The sequence below is a fragment of the Lutra lutra genome, chromosome 4 (genome assembly GCF_902655055.1).
Source record: "Lutra lutra chromosome 4, mLutLut1.2, whole genome shotgun sequence".
Taxonomy (NCBI): domain Eukaryota; kingdom Metazoa; phylum Chordata; class Mammalia; order Carnivora; family Mustelidae; genus Lutra; species Lutra lutra.
In genome coordinates, this window is record NC_062281.1 from 197,545,441 (window position 1) to 197,559,776 (window position 14,336).

Genomic DNA, 14,336 nt, shown 5'->3' on the forward strand with positions numbered 1-14,336 from the left:
CCGAGCGCACACGTGGCTTCCACGAGAAGCCCATCGGGCCCCAGCGGGGGTCTGAGCAGGGGACAGCAGCGGCCCCTTCCGGTGAGCCTGTTTCTCGGGTGGACCCTGCGCTGGGCAGCAGGTGGATGTGGCTGAGGCAGGAGCCGCCGGATGAGCGACGCCGGGACCTGGCCCCACAGCCTCCCACCCCGGAAGAGGAGTCGGCTGGGGCAGGGGTCTGTGCCGTCCGAGGACAGACGCGCAGCTGCCTCTGCAGCCACAGGGCGCAGCCTGCTTCTCCCAGGGCCGCAGTGCGGTGACTTGTGAGGAGCAGGAACGCCTCAGACCCGCCTTCGGCCAGCACAGACCCGGCTCTCCGCCTGGCCCCACTCAACTCCCTGACCGCTGCCACCCCCAGAGCCCTGCGCCGTACTCAGGGTCCCACAGGTGCATGCTGAGATCGTGTACCGGAGTGGCCCCAGGGACTCTGTCCTGTCAGCACAGCATTTTCGTCTCAGTGTTGGGAAACCGCCGTGGTCACTCCCAGAAGCAGAGCTGGCAGGAGGAGGTGCCCAGCCCTCTGCCAGGCTCAGGGTGGGCAGCGGGCAGGAACAGGAGAGCCCACGGCAAGCAGAGGCCAGGAGCCCATTGTGAGAGCACCCGAGGGGCTCCCGCCCCAGGCCAAGCCCAGGGACACAAGGGCGGCAGAAACCACAGGCCACCAGCTGGGCTCTGACCACCATCCTCCTGTGCACAGAGGAGGACATCTGAGGTTACAGGCACCCATGCACACATGTACACAGACACGTGCACACACACATGTGCGGGCCCCGCAGCTGGAAGCAGCTGGCTGCTTGGGAGGACAGAAAGCTCCCCTCTCCTGAGCCTCCACTCCATGGGGGAGGGGGAGGGGGAGGAGGAGGAGGGACGGGGAGGGGCCATCTTCCCCTTCCCAGGTCCAGCGGGAAGCAGCCCCTGGCGGGGGGTCTTCCTCAGAGGAAGTTCTCGGGGATCTGCTCGGATCTGCTCTGCGGGGAGAGAGGCCCCTTGGAGGGAAGCTTCTCTCCCCACTGGATGCTCCACCAGAGGCCTAGGTCACCCCCTCCAGACTCTGAACACAGCCTAGGGCTTGAACATGACCCCCTCCTAAGCCCCAGTACAGAACTAAGCTGGGCACATTACCCTCCTTCGCTGACCTGGGTCACTATCATTAGCGTAACTGTCACTGGGGTGCTGCCCGTCTCTCTTTTCAGTGGGCACTTCCTGGGACTCTGCGGGTGTAGAGCACTATGTGGGCTACTGTGGGGACTGCACTCAGAGCCCCCAGCCCAGCCCCCACCAGGCCTCAGTGGCCAGAGTGGGGAGCCTTGACGCCCCTGTCCCAGGGGCAAGGGGAGTGCTAGGGCCGGGAGGGCACAGCAGAAAAGGGGGTCCCTTCTCTACCCTACACCCAGGAGGAAATTGCTGGGTGAGGGGGAGACAGGGGTGACTGTCCTGGGTCCCCTAGGCAGAGGCAAAGGGTGGGGGTGGGAAGGAGGCCTGTTCTCCACTCTCCTGTGGTGCTGGGCGGTAGGCTTTGATTCTCATGGGGCTGTGGGTGATTAACCCTTCAGGAAGGAAGCAAGGTGGCCACCCGGCCACTGTGCTGGAGGAGGCTGTGCTGGACCCTTGGCCCTGAGGCCAGGGCCCCTGTTCCACTAACTGCCCTGGGGCAGCTCCATCCCTTCCTCTGCCATCCTTGCTCCCCCAGCCTGTGCGGGTTGGCGGGGTGGCAAGGGCAGAGCCAGCCCCACCAGGATGCGCTCTGCCCCACACAGCTCGACACAGCTCGGCATAGCATGACACAGCTCGGGATGGTCAGTGAAGACAGAGGGAGAGGGAGGACGGTTCCAAAACAACATTTTTTTCCATTTCCAGTCTGCAGGAGCTTGGGATGAGGGGCGGGTGGAGTCTGGAAAAAGCTAAGAGCTGTTTCTACTGGCTTAGCCCGGCCCAAAGGGAAAGACATCCCCAGGGAAGTGACAAGAGAGCGAGCCCTTCGCTTTCAGCTAGCAAAGCCCACCCCTGGGGCTGCCCCAGCAAAGGCACATCAAAATCAAAGCCGAAGCCAGCAGGTGCCCAGGAAGCACCTGACTTCCAGCCAAGGACGCCCCAGGTGGGGACAGGCCAGCACAGTGGGGGGTCACGCCCCATGTGGGCAGACTCCTTCCCCCAGTGAAGGGAAGTAGAGAGAGTGGGGCAGGCTGCCTCCCGTCTGGGCCTGCCTCCCCTCAGCCCTCCTGGCTGACCTGCCTGGGGGAGGGGCCCAGGAGGACACTGGGCGGGGTCTGCAAAGGGATGGGGTGAGAACCCACAGTCTAGAAGAGGGCAGAAGAGGGATCAGGGAGAAGCTACCTCCCACTTCAGCAGGGAGGAATGTGGGGGGAGTAGGGCAGTAGGGCAGGAATGGGGTGGGGGAGTACGGAAGCTAAGTGCCAGAAAACAGGAAAGAGCCCAGATACCTTCCTGAATATCTCCCTGCCCCGCATGGTGGGGAGCTGGTCCTGCCTGGGGGTGTCTGTCACCCACACTGGGCTCCAAGGCCTGCAGGGCCTGAAAGGAGTCAGGCAGCTCAGGACCTACTGGCTCCCCATCCCGACCCGCGGCACTGCCCTCCTTCAGGTCCTAGACAGCTGGCCTGGCAGGGAGGAAGGGAGGGAACTCACTAGAATCAGGCCTGCCAGGACCCCCTCCAGGGCTGGGCAGGGCTGGGCTGGGCCCGTGCCAGACTCAATCTGACCCCGTCCCTGTGCCAGGCCCCAGCTGAGGGCAGACAACACTTCCTTTCTCTGTTTCTGGCTCCCAGTGGGGAGGGAAGGGCTCCAGGCCCTCAGCCAGGCCCATGTCCTTTCTGGGGGCTGCAGGAGAAGCCCTAGGACCAGCCTTCATGGGGCAGGGTGGGGAGGGTGGTGGGAGGCTGGGGGCAGTGTCCAGACCAGAGCAAGGTGGCTGAGGGCTGGAGGAAATGCTGGCCAGCCTGGGCAGGCTCTCAGTGCGTGGGCAGCTGGCACGGGAAGGGGCCCGGCTACTTCCCTGACAAAGCAGTGGGGGGGGGTCTCCTGGCAGGCGCTGCCAGAGCGTCAGGCCTCCCTCACCCAAAGGTGGCGAAGAGGGAGGGACACATACCTGTCTCGGTTATGCCAGGAATGTGGGTGGGGGGGGGGAGGAGGAGGACTTGAGGATGGGGGAGGAGGAGCCTTCCTGGGGGCTGGAGGCTGGGGAAGGGGCCGGACCTGCAGAGCCAGGAAGAACCTGCCGGCCTTGGGGGGGCGCAGCTGTGTGTGCCGCCCAGTGGCAGGCGTCCCTTCAGGACAGTAGCTAGGCAGGGATGAGAAGGGAGCAGACCAAGGGTGCACCCCAGGAGGTAGGCCTGGGAAGACATGCCCCCTACCTTGGCCTCTCTGGGCCTTTAGGAATGGGGAGGCCTGAGGAGGGAAGTGTGCCATGGACAAGGACCTCCTGCTCACAGTGGGACCTTGTGGTCTCAGGGTGACCTGCAGAGATGAGGGGTTGCCCGGCTTCCCTCTGGGCCCTGTGGGGCTGGGACAACTATGGAGACCCTGGGAACAGAATGAGGTCAGAGTCAGATGCGGAAGAGTCACCTCAGCCCACGTCCTGTCCATCTGAACCCCTCATGAGGGTGAAGCCTTGGCTCATGGAGAGCCAAGGATGGAGTCCTGGGGTGGGGTCTGAGTCCTTCCCTCCTGCAGAACAGGAAAGGGGCCATCCTCCCACCCCCACCCAGCCTGGGAAGGGGGGCACAGAATTATTCCTTCCCCAAGCCTGAGCCTGGCTCCAGGGGATCTCGTGCCTCAGGGAGGCACCCTCCCTCACCCTGGGCTTCTGGGGACATCAACCCTGTCCTAGAATCCAGCCCTCCCAGCCCCCTCCCCATGGCACCTGGTTTGCTTTTAAAGTAGAGGTCTGTGTCACCCACCTCAAAACCTCTGGCCACCTCACAGTGGAGACTGAGCTCCTCCCCTCCACCTGGCTCCCCCGGGAAGGCCCCAAACCAGTCCTGGTGTTAGCCCTTCTCTGCATGCCCTCTCCCCAAGACTGTCCTCACCCCCCAGGCCCACCCAGGAGAGCCGATGTCTCCGCCCATCCTGGGAGCTCACGCCATGACTGTACGCTGGCCTGTGTGTCCAGCACCGCCCTCCCTCCAGCTGGAGCTCAGGTCCTAGCCTAATACCTGAGCACCGGCTGCCCAGGGCACACAGTAGGTCGGGCCTCAGCCAGTCCTGGCTGGGGGGCTCTCCCTGGGTACCCTCCTTTCTAGCTGTCCCCATGCCCAGCCTGGCATATCCAGAACCAGGGGCTGGCGTGGGTACAACAGGCTTTGGCAAGACACCAAACCTTGTTCTGTCCAGGGTGGCCCTCTGGCCACACGCCCTCTGACCCCACAGAAGGCCACAGTTACTGAGTCACGGACCCTCAGGCTGGACCCGCCCAGCTGTAGAGTTGATAATTCACTCTATCTCACAAGGAGAGGAGACTCTCTGTACCCTGACCCCTCTTCTCCAGCTTCTCCTTACACAGCCCCCCCCCCCCCACATCCATCAAACTTGGCATCAGCATCCCACAGGGATTGCCATCGCCAGGCCACCCTCCCATCTTTCCCCTGGACCTGTCCAGAGCAGGACCAGGGTCTCAAGTCCTGGCTCTGAGTGAGAGCTGGTCTGGGACCCCTCATCTGAGCCACTGCAGGGAAGGGGCCTGCTGGCTTCTCTGTGTGACGCTAAGGCCCCAGGCCCTGGAGCAGCCCCAGAAACAGATGACAAGAGGCTGGGCAGAATGCCAAAGGCCTCCCCATTTCAGGTTCTGCCCTGACTCCTGCACAGTCCTTCTCAGACCACCACAGGATCCCACAGAAACCAAGCCAACATCACACCCTAAGCTAGACAGAAGGTGGGACCTCCCTGCTCCCAAAAGAACCAACAGGGGAGACAGAGTTGCCTTCCAGGGAAAGGAAGTCATAGACCCTTCCCACTGGCTTGAGGAGGAAATGTTCTTTCCACTCCCCCCCACCGCCCCCCTCCAATGCATCCCTTCCCAGGCAGCCATGAGGTGACAGACAGGATGTAGGGGCGAGGGGCAGTTCCTATATTCTCCCTGCCACATTCCCCAGCAAAGGATCTCAGCCCCCAACTGGGACTCTCCTGGGGCAAAGGGGGGGTGGGGCCTGGAAGCCAGGTCGCGGGATTCCAGCTCCCCTCACAGCGGCTGGGCTGGGGGAGGAGTGCGCTGAGCCACTCAGAGCAGACGTGTGTTATGTGGACAGCAGACGACTCAGGGAATTCCACATCCACTCAAACCCCCTAGACGTATCCACACCACAAAACTCCCTCTTTCCAGAAATGACAGGCCTCCTGGAACACAGAGCGGGGCGGCCCCTCCTCCGACCCCTCTGCCCCACTCTGAGGGGTTTGCTCACATGTGGGACCCATCCAAACCGATGTTTGGGCTTCTGCAGGAACACAAACAGGGGATGTTCATTCACCTGGTCCCCGCCTCTCACTCAGAAAAGGACCCTCCAGGAGAGGGTGAGGAGCTTGGGGGGAGGGGAAGCAGAAGAGAAGGAAGCCTGTCCCTTTGCAGGACGGGGGACTTACTTGGCTGCAAGACAGGAGACAGTGGCACTGTGGGGCGGGGGCTGGTCCGTGGGAATCCCTACTAATGTCAGAGATCAGGGCTGACCTCGAGATGGCCGGACTCAGCTGGGAGGTCAGGGGGACAGGAAGGAGGCCAGACCACAAGATACATGTGCTCTGGCCTACAGTGAACTCTCCTGCGCCCCCAGGGCATGACAGAGCTCCTCCAAGTCTGCCCTTCAGCCACCCGCCCCATCCCCCGCAAGGCCCCTGTACCTTCCACACAGTGCTCCACTTCCTCCAGGTTCCGCAGCGTGATGCGCATGAGGCTGGAATTGAGCATCAGCTCATTTTTGTGGGCGGGCCACAGGTATGGGGGTGCAGGGTTCACAAAGAAGATCCTGGTGTCCCCAGTGGACACCTGGTTGTCACAGATGAGGGGGTCGCCAAAGCCACCGATCACCACCTTACTGCCACCGTCAAGCAGGCTCTCTTGGGTCACCATGTCTTTGCCCTTCAAGTACCGCCAGACTCGAACCTATGGTGGACATGGCGGGGGGGGGGCAGGTGTCAGTGTCCCCTTTCCACTGGGGACATGAGGCCGCAGGGTCCAGGGATGAGCAACAGACTGGCTACCTGGGCTTTTTCTTCTCATCCCACCTCAGGTGCTCAGGCCGGATGTCCAGGGTAGGCTCAAACCCCGGGCAGAGATGGACAGAGATCTTTGGGTCAGCCCCTCAGAGGAAGCAGACAAACACGAGGGAGGCCACTACCTGCGAGCGTCACCCAGAAGGACAGGAAGCCTGTGAACACACGCCCTCTCCCAGGAAGCAGCACTCCCGCCCCCAAGGTCTAACTGACCCGGCTGCCTCCCATAGCATCCATCTCGACTCAGGCTGGGTACAGGAAGGGGGTCCACCTTCCACGGCCCTACTTTCCCCATCCGCCCACCCATCGACAGCCAGGAGCACCTAACACGGACCCTGGAGTTTCAGCGCAATGGGCTCCGAGCCAGCTTGGCTCTTTGCAGCCCTGTGGGTGGGCTGAGACACCCCCCCACACCCCAGGAGGTGAAAGACCCCTCCTCCTGCCAGGCTCCTACAGTGAACATAGGCAAGGCAGACTTCGAACCACAAAATCAAGTTTGGGCAGCACAGGGTGGCCCCACCCTACACACTCTCACTCCTGGGGCCCTGAGGGTACCTGCTCTGACAAACCAAGCCCTGAGACACCACAGCTAGGGTGCGGGGGTGCAGAAGGGTTTCGGGAGCTGCAGGCTGTGCTGGCATGTCCACGGAGACATAGGCACAGGGGACTGGAGCCCACACACTCTCTGAGAAGAAACCCCTTTCTTCAGGAGCTCTGGGAAGCCGAGACTTCTGGAATGGGTGATCAAAGACAATGGTGGCCTGCCCACCTGCCAGGGCCCTGCTGGGAGCCTTGGGACTGCAGCTTCTGCAGGGATCCCCTCCTCCTTCCAGGGGGTGAGCCGTGTCCCGCCTTATCCCTCCCAACCTGAGACACACAGTAGGCTCTGGAAGGAAGAGAACCAGCCAGGAGAGGGCTGGGCTGCTTTCATCGCCTGCCCCCACCCCAGCCACACCCAGGAGCAGCGGGGAGGAAGTCGGGAAAATCCTGCAGGGACTTGGCAAAGTGCCCCGGTGTGGTGGAGGGGAGGGGGCTGGGCAGGGGATCCCAGCTGTAGCTTGCACAGGCCAATCTGAAAGAGGCTGCCGCCGCTCCCCATCTCCATGGAGAAGGAATGATCCGATTTCTGCTCAGGGGGGTGGTTTTAGGGGCGGGAGCCGGGACAGGCCGGGTCCCCTGAGCCCTCCCTAGGAACGTTCTGTGGAGGAAAAAAAAACTACAAAAACCACCAAACCTAGTCCAGGGGCTCCAAGTCCAGCTGAGGCAAGGACCCTCTTCTTTGGCCAGGGGGATCCAGTTTTCCTAGGAGCAGGATGGGGCACCTGTCCCTGCACCCCTCCACATTTGAGGCTCAGCAACGGTCCCGCCCACTTCTCTGCTCCTGTCCCCCAAACCTAGCCACTGCAGCGCCACACCCCAGGATCCCGGGGTTGGAAGATTAGTTGTGCACTCCACTCTCTCTCCTGAACACCCCCTCTCGCCCTCTGGGAAGGGGTGCCAGCACTGACCACAGGCCAAATCCCCACTTTCACCCCAAGCGGAAGGCGTCGGTTCCCCTCGTCCCCATTCCTTTTCTTTAACTGATGGGGAGGGGTGTGGTAGCCCGTTTCCCTGGGGAGGGGGGCGGCGCACTTGCCCGCAATAAGGTAGTGGGCCTGGGGTGGGGGTGGGGGCAGACGTGACCGGGTCTCCCAGGCCTGGGCGCCGCGAGGTGGGACTGCAGAGGTGCCGCAGGAACTTTCCCGCAGGCACTCGCGAGTTTTCCGGGACCCGGCGCCCCACCCGGGGGCTCGGCGGTCGCCAAGGGAGCGGGAGCGGGAGCTGCAGAGCGTCTGATGCCCGTTCCCACGGCCTGGGGCGGGGGTCTCAGTGGGGCGGCCAGCTTCTCGAAGGGAAGGCCTCGGGGGCAGGGGTCCGGGATGGCGGGGGAAGAGACCCCCAGCCCAGGCTTCCAGGAGGGGTATTTGTTGGGGGGGGGGGTCTCAGGGTCCCGGCGGGGGCCCACCTTGCACGAGTACGTGTGCTGCACCGGGTCCACGTTGAGAATCTCCTCCACGGTGCCGGTGAGCACCACGTTCGCCTCCTCCTCCCGCCGCTCTAGCGCGCGCTCCGGGCACGTCCCGTCGGCGCTGGGCAGGGCGCGCGCGGCCACCACCAGGAGCAGCAGGAGCGGCTGCAGCGGGGCCCAGCCGGACGGCCACAGGCTGGGCATGGCGCGGGCCGAGGACGGCGGAAGGCGGCCAGAGCAAGCGCGCGGGCCTGGCCGCGCCGGGAACGGGACTAGACAGGACGGGACGCAGCTCCTGGGAGGCGGTGGGAGCGCGGGCGGCGCGGGGGCGGGACCCGGGGCAGCCCCGCCCCTTCCCCGCCTCCCCACCTCCCCCAACCCCAGCTCCCCGGCCCGCGCCGGTCCCCGGCCCGCCCGGCGCCCCGCGACCCGCGCCGGCCGCGAACAAAGCGTCGGGACAGCGGCGCCGGGCGGGGGCCGGGCTGGTGGGAGGGAGGGGCCGGGCTGGGTCCGGCCGAGGTGGCTGGTGGGACTCGCCCCGGCGGAGGGGCGGACGGAGCAGGGGGGTGGGTGGGCCCGGGGCGGGCGTTGCTCGCCCTCCTGCGGCGCACCCCCACGGACGCCCCCCCCGCCCGCGCGGACATCACTCCCCCGCCCAGGAAATGCGGCTGCAATCGGGTTAATGCATAATCTGGAGGCGACGTGACGGGACTTCCAAGAGGTTCCAGGCTGTGCCGCGGCCGGAGCTGCGGGAGCTTCCTGGCCGCGGGAAGGGGCCGCCAGATCCTGGGACCCCGCGACCCCTCGGGCCGTGCAGGCCCACGCCCCTCCCCCGGCGGGAAGAACACGACGGGGAACCACCGCCTCTTTTAGGAAACTGGGGACGGAAACTCGCCCCGGCGCGGGACCCCCAGCCTGTTCGGGGGAGGAGGCGGCCCCAGCAGGCCGCGCCCCCGGCTGGCTGGGACCAATGTGGGCTGGGGGCCGCGGTGATTGGTCTGGACGGAGCGCAGGCCCGCCCACCGCGCGCTCCCGGGTCAGCTCGGGCCTCGCCGCAGAGCCGAGGGCTCCCTCTGCCGTCCAGCCGAGACGCCGTCGGGTCGGCGGCGACCGGCCACGCCCCCTCCTCAGGGCCCTGGCGGGCGCTTCCCCAGCCCGCGGTTCTGGGTACCAGGTAAACTGAGATCCGGAGGGCACAGCTTAGAGCCTGGCTTCGCTGAAGATCGAGGGGGAGGGAGAGGGGACCGCTGCTGTCCCTCCGGGGCTGGGTCTGCGGGACACCCCCTCACTCCAAGCCAGCCACAGCTGTCCGAAGCAACGGAGGGTGAGAGGGAGAAGAGGCCCTTCTGGAGAGGACCCCACGTCCCCTCCAAGGATGCAGGCTCACACTTGCTAGTTTGTAGCGTGGCAAAGAAGTGAGAAGGGGAGCGGAAACGGGGGAGCACCGCTCCCACACGCGTACGCACAGCTGTTGGCCACAGATAAGCCAGACATGAAGTCCCACAGACCAGAAAGGGGAGTCTGGGTCTCCCGCCAAATTACCCTGAACAGTCTGAAAGCTGGGGTCTGGATGTCCCCAGAGTCATGGACTTTAGCCCAAAGAAGTGTACTTTCAGTGTCTCCTGCTGTCCCCCCCACCCCCATCTTGCCTGTGTCTGGGACTGACTCCGTCTGGCTCCCCTGGAGCTCTTGGGAAATTGGTATAGAGAGAAGCATTCTATGTGGAGGCTGGTGTAGCCTTTGCCAAGTTAGGTGCCCCATCTAGGACAAGCTCTTTCACATGGACTGGAGGAACCCCTCATTCCTGGAGGCCCCTGTCCTGTTGGCCACGGCCTCTCTACCAGGTGAAGCCTCAAGGCCAGGGTGTTCATTGGAGAACGGTCCCCATTCAGCAGCAGCCCCATGGTGATGCGAGTGTTCAACCCTCCCTGGACCCATGCAGACAGGACTGGGCAGGCGGATGTGGCCTGAGGGCCAAGAGGCCCCAAGGCCCTGTTTGGTGTGGAGGAGCCTGCCTCACAGCCCAACCAGTCATGGCCTAGGGCCTCACCCTCTCCCTGCTTCTCCAGGGTGCTGGTCCCAGCAGGAACCTGACCACACCTTCCCCTCCCTGTATCGTCTGCTGGCCCAGATGTGGGGGATGGAAACCTGCTGTGCAGAGGCTGATGGGCTCAATCTGGAGCCAGGGGTGGGCTCCAGCAGAGGGGCCTCTTTTCTTTCTTTAGAAGTTAATTTCCCAAAGGTGTGGGGACATCTTCAGTTTGTCCAAGGGGTGGATCACCATTTTGACCTCACCAGACTTGTCCCTGCCCTTGGCAACCCCAGCCTAGTGATCACCCAGTGACCCTGGGTCTCCTTATCCCACTTCCTCTTCTGTCCCTCCCCCAGCCCCATAAGCAGGGATGCAGAAGCGAGGGGTGCTGGGGAAGGACTCATTTAATATTGCGGTCAACTTTTATTACTCGCACTTGGTCAGGGACTCAGGTGGGTGGCCCTCAGTGCTGCCCTCCTGGTCCTGCCCACTCCCCCCCCCCCCCGCAGGCGTAAATTCATGAACACAGTGCACTGGGGTGTGAGGCCATAGTCCCCCAGCCGGTGCGGGTTGTCCATGGGCTTCCCCTCGAAACTCAGCCAGAACAGGTCAGCCTGCACATGCTCCTGCCGGCACACCTGCTGCTTGAGCTCGGCCACCGTCTGCGTCAGCCGGACCTCATAGGCGGTGCTGCGACCCTTGTCGTTTCTCACCAGGATGCTCAGGGGCTCGTCACAGCTCTGCACCACCAGCAGGACCGTACTGCCAGGACACAGGCCCTGGCTGGTGAGGGGGACCCCGTCCTTCAGCACCTGGCCGGCGGGGTGGGTAGCCAGGCGCTGCTGGAATGCAGGCACACCAGTTTTCTGGGCTATCTGCTGCTTCAGCTCCGATGCCAGCATGGAGACCTTCAAGGGGACCAGGAACTCCTCACCCCCCAGCATCTTCACCTTCAGGTTCCCGGCCTGTGGACATCACACAGACTCCTAGAACTCGGCATCAGTCCTGGAGCCACTATGTGCAGACGACTGGCCGCAGGACAAGGCTGGGGATGCCGCTCTCCCCTCCCCACCCGCCAGGAAAGGAACCCCAGGCACTGGAGGCAAGCAGGGAGCGTTTCCGGAAGAAAGGTCAGCCAGCCACGACCATCACTCCACCTCCCTTAACCCACTAAGATGCCCCTCTTTGCCAATGCCAAGGGATCTCAGGGTTAAACACTGGGCAGAACGTGCTTTCCAAGACCCAGACCCCAACCCGGTATCAGAAGGAACCCTGTCCCTCCCCTCATGCTTAGGGACCTGGGGGAGCTCGGAGCAACTCCACTTGACTGGCACATGGTGGGGGCTCCACCCCTGGACGACTGACTGGTACAGGAAAACTGACTGGTACAGAGCCCACCCGCCCCACCTATCAAATAGCACTCACCATGGCCGTGGGCTCTGGCACCTGGTCCTCCACAGACACAGAGCAGTTTGCAGCCTCTCAGCTTCCAGCTCCTCTCCTGCTCCCTCCTTTTATGAACCTGAGCTGTGCACGTCAGGGGGAGTGTCGGGGAGAGAGCCTCACCAGTGGCTGGGTTTAGCTTCGGTTTCAGTTTCCTTTTCCCAAGGTGCGTCCCAGTGAGCAGCAGAAACAAAACAGAATGACAAGGGTAGGAGCTGGGACTGTCCACCTGTCTCGGATCTCAGGAATGCACCCTGACCCAGAAACTCCCTAAATGTCCAGTGCTTCCCATTCTTTACAGGAGGCATGGAAGTCGTGACAACACGAACTGATGATTGGAAACTTTCACTTTCCATTTACCGATTTGCAAAATTAGTAAGCTTGGAAAACATTGGCTCAGTTAAATCAGAAAGAACTAGATAGTGACGACCCAAACCACCCGGAAATAATGACCAGTGGTTTAGGAGGGTGTTTGTTCAGATTTGTTGTTGTTGTTGCTTTTTAATGAAAGAGGTGTATCTCTTACTTTCTGTAAAAATGGACTCATACACACTACCCAGAAAGTGGAAAGACTATTCTCAAAATGGAAGAAAATACTTGCAAATCATGTCAGATAAGGGTCTAGCATCTGTACCACAAAAAGAACTCTTAGAACTCAACCATAAAAAGATAAATGATTCAATTTAAACTTGGGGGAATGGGACACCTGGATGGTGCGGTCGGTCAGCCAGTCAACTCTCGTCAGCTCAGGCTGTGATCTCAGGTTGTGAGATCGAGCCCCATGTTGGGCTCGGTGCTCAGCCTGGAGTCTTCTTGGGTTTCTTTCTCCCTCTCCTCTGTTCTCTCTTTCTCTCTCTCAAATAAATAAATAAATAAATAAATAATTTTTAAAAATTGGGCAAATGTTTGAATAGATATTTCGTTGTAGAAAATACAGAAACAGCCAGAACCACATGAAAAGATGTTCAACATCATTAGTCATCAGGGAAACTTAAATCAAGATCACAATGAGATACCATGTCACACCCATTATTATAGCATGACTATAAGTATAATGTTAGCATAATATAATAGTAAGATAATAATTCAAAAAGAGCAGTGACAAGTTTTGAGGATGTACAGAAATTGGAACCCTTGTACATTGCTGATGGAAATGTAAATGTTCAGCCACTGTGGAAAACAGTGTAGTTACTCCTCAAGAAGTTAAACAGGATTTTCATGGGACCCAGCAATTCTAGTCCTAGGTACAGACCCCAAAGAATTGGACACAGGTTTTCAAACGAATACTTGTACCCAAATATTTATAGCAGCACAATTTACAATAGATAAGAGGTAGAAACTGTGGGAAAAACCAAATCCATCAACAGATGAATGCATAAACAAAACAGGGTTCACCCTCATGATGGAACATTAATGAGCCATAAAAAGGGCTGGAGGCACCCAGGGGGCTCAGTCGTTAAGTGTCTGCCTTCAACTCAGGTTGTGATCCCAGGGTCCTGGGATCCAGCCCCGCAAAACAGGCATACGTTAGCTAAAAATAAATAAAATTTAAATAAATAAGAAAGTAAGTAAATAATTTTTGAAATAAAAAAGTTAAAGAATGGAAAAATAAATGTTTTCAATATAAATCTTGGCCATTTCACTTATCCACCCCCCAGAAAGATTTCATAGGGCTCCAAAATTGTGAACACACAAAAAACAGAGGGGTTTAAATTTCCTTCTTTTTATATTTTAAGTATATATCTCCACTCATTCCTTGTATAAATAATATTGCCGTTATAGAAAGAAAACCACAAATATTTATTGAAATAAAGAATACAGAATGTGAAAATCCCCCCATCTCCCCCAGATGGCCATTATTAAACAAGGTACTCATGTGTTCTGATTTCTTAATTCTGTCATATGGTACTAGAATCTTCATTTTCTTTTAGTTATTTCATCCCATACCACCAGTTGCCTTCCTGCTTTTGACAGGAAGAACTAAATGCGAAGACATTAAGGAAGCAAACTGATTGAACCTGTCTCAGTTTCCTGGGACTGTCATAACAAATTACCACAAACAGGGGACTTGAAACCTTGACAAGGGGTCTGAAATCCAGGGGGACTACATGACCAGTATTATCAGGCTGGTTAAAAGTAATCTATTTTTATCTGGCTTACAGAAGACAGGAATCATCTGAAATACAAGGATATAAGAAATTTGAAAGTAGAAGGATGGAAAGAAACACACCACATGACTATTAACGAAAATGAAACTCATGTGGCCATATTAACAATTCTATCAACAAAAATTTTATAGGTAAAATGTTACAGAGATACAAAAAGTCATGTAACAATAAAAAGTTGAGATCACTGGTAAAATAAAATAATTTTAAACTTGTATGCACCTAATAATATGGCCACAAAATATATAAGTCCTTGTCACAAATATTAATATTCTATTTATGAAATTATAACAGTCATGTATAAAGGGACCTTTGGTTAATATTTTATCTCGTTTACTAACTAACTTAAACTTCCTTAATCCTTTAAAATAGCATTTATAACATTTAATATACTTGATTTTATTTTTAAACCCTTCAACTTATCGAATAAG

At 59.0% G+C, this 14,336-nt stretch overlaps 2 protein-coding genes across 7 annotated transcripts in view; both read right to left on the reverse strand.

Moving 5' to 3' along the window:
• Window positions 1-8,577, reverse strand: part of AGRN (agrin) — a 33,134-nt gene extending 24,557 nt beyond the window's left edge. For 2 of the 6 annotated variants that reach the window (XM_047724710.1, XM_047724706.1), the window contains exons 1-2: window positions 8,263-8,577; window positions 5,886-6,147 (exon numbers count right to left, since the gene is read on the reverse strand). In XM_047724710.1, the coding sequence (XP_047580666.1) occupies window positions 5,886-6,147; window positions 8,263-8,469 (469 nt within the window). In that variant the 5' untranslated portion in view covers window positions 8,470-8,577. Of the gene's footprint in view, window positions 1-5,630; window positions 5,685-5,885; window positions 6,148-8,262 lie in introns of those variants that run through there. The other 4 variants (XM_047724707.1, XM_047724708.1, XM_047724709.1 and 1 more) reach the window with 3 other exon arrangements.
• Window positions 8,578-10,700: 2,123 nt separating this feature from the next.
• Window positions 10,701-11,852, reverse strand: ISG15 (ISG15 ubiquitin like modifier). The gene is made up of 2 exons (XM_047728129.1): window positions 11,723-11,852; window positions 10,701-11,262 (listed from the first exon to the last, which is right to left on the reverse strand). Exons 1-2 carry the CDS (start codon window positions 11,723-11,725, stop codon window positions 10,738-10,740), a joined length of 528 nt encoding a protein of 175 aa, XP_047584085.1. The 5' UTR covers window positions 11,726-11,852; the 3' UTR covers window positions 10,701-10,737.
• Between the last annotated feature and the right edge of the window lie 2,484 nt (window positions 11,853-14,336).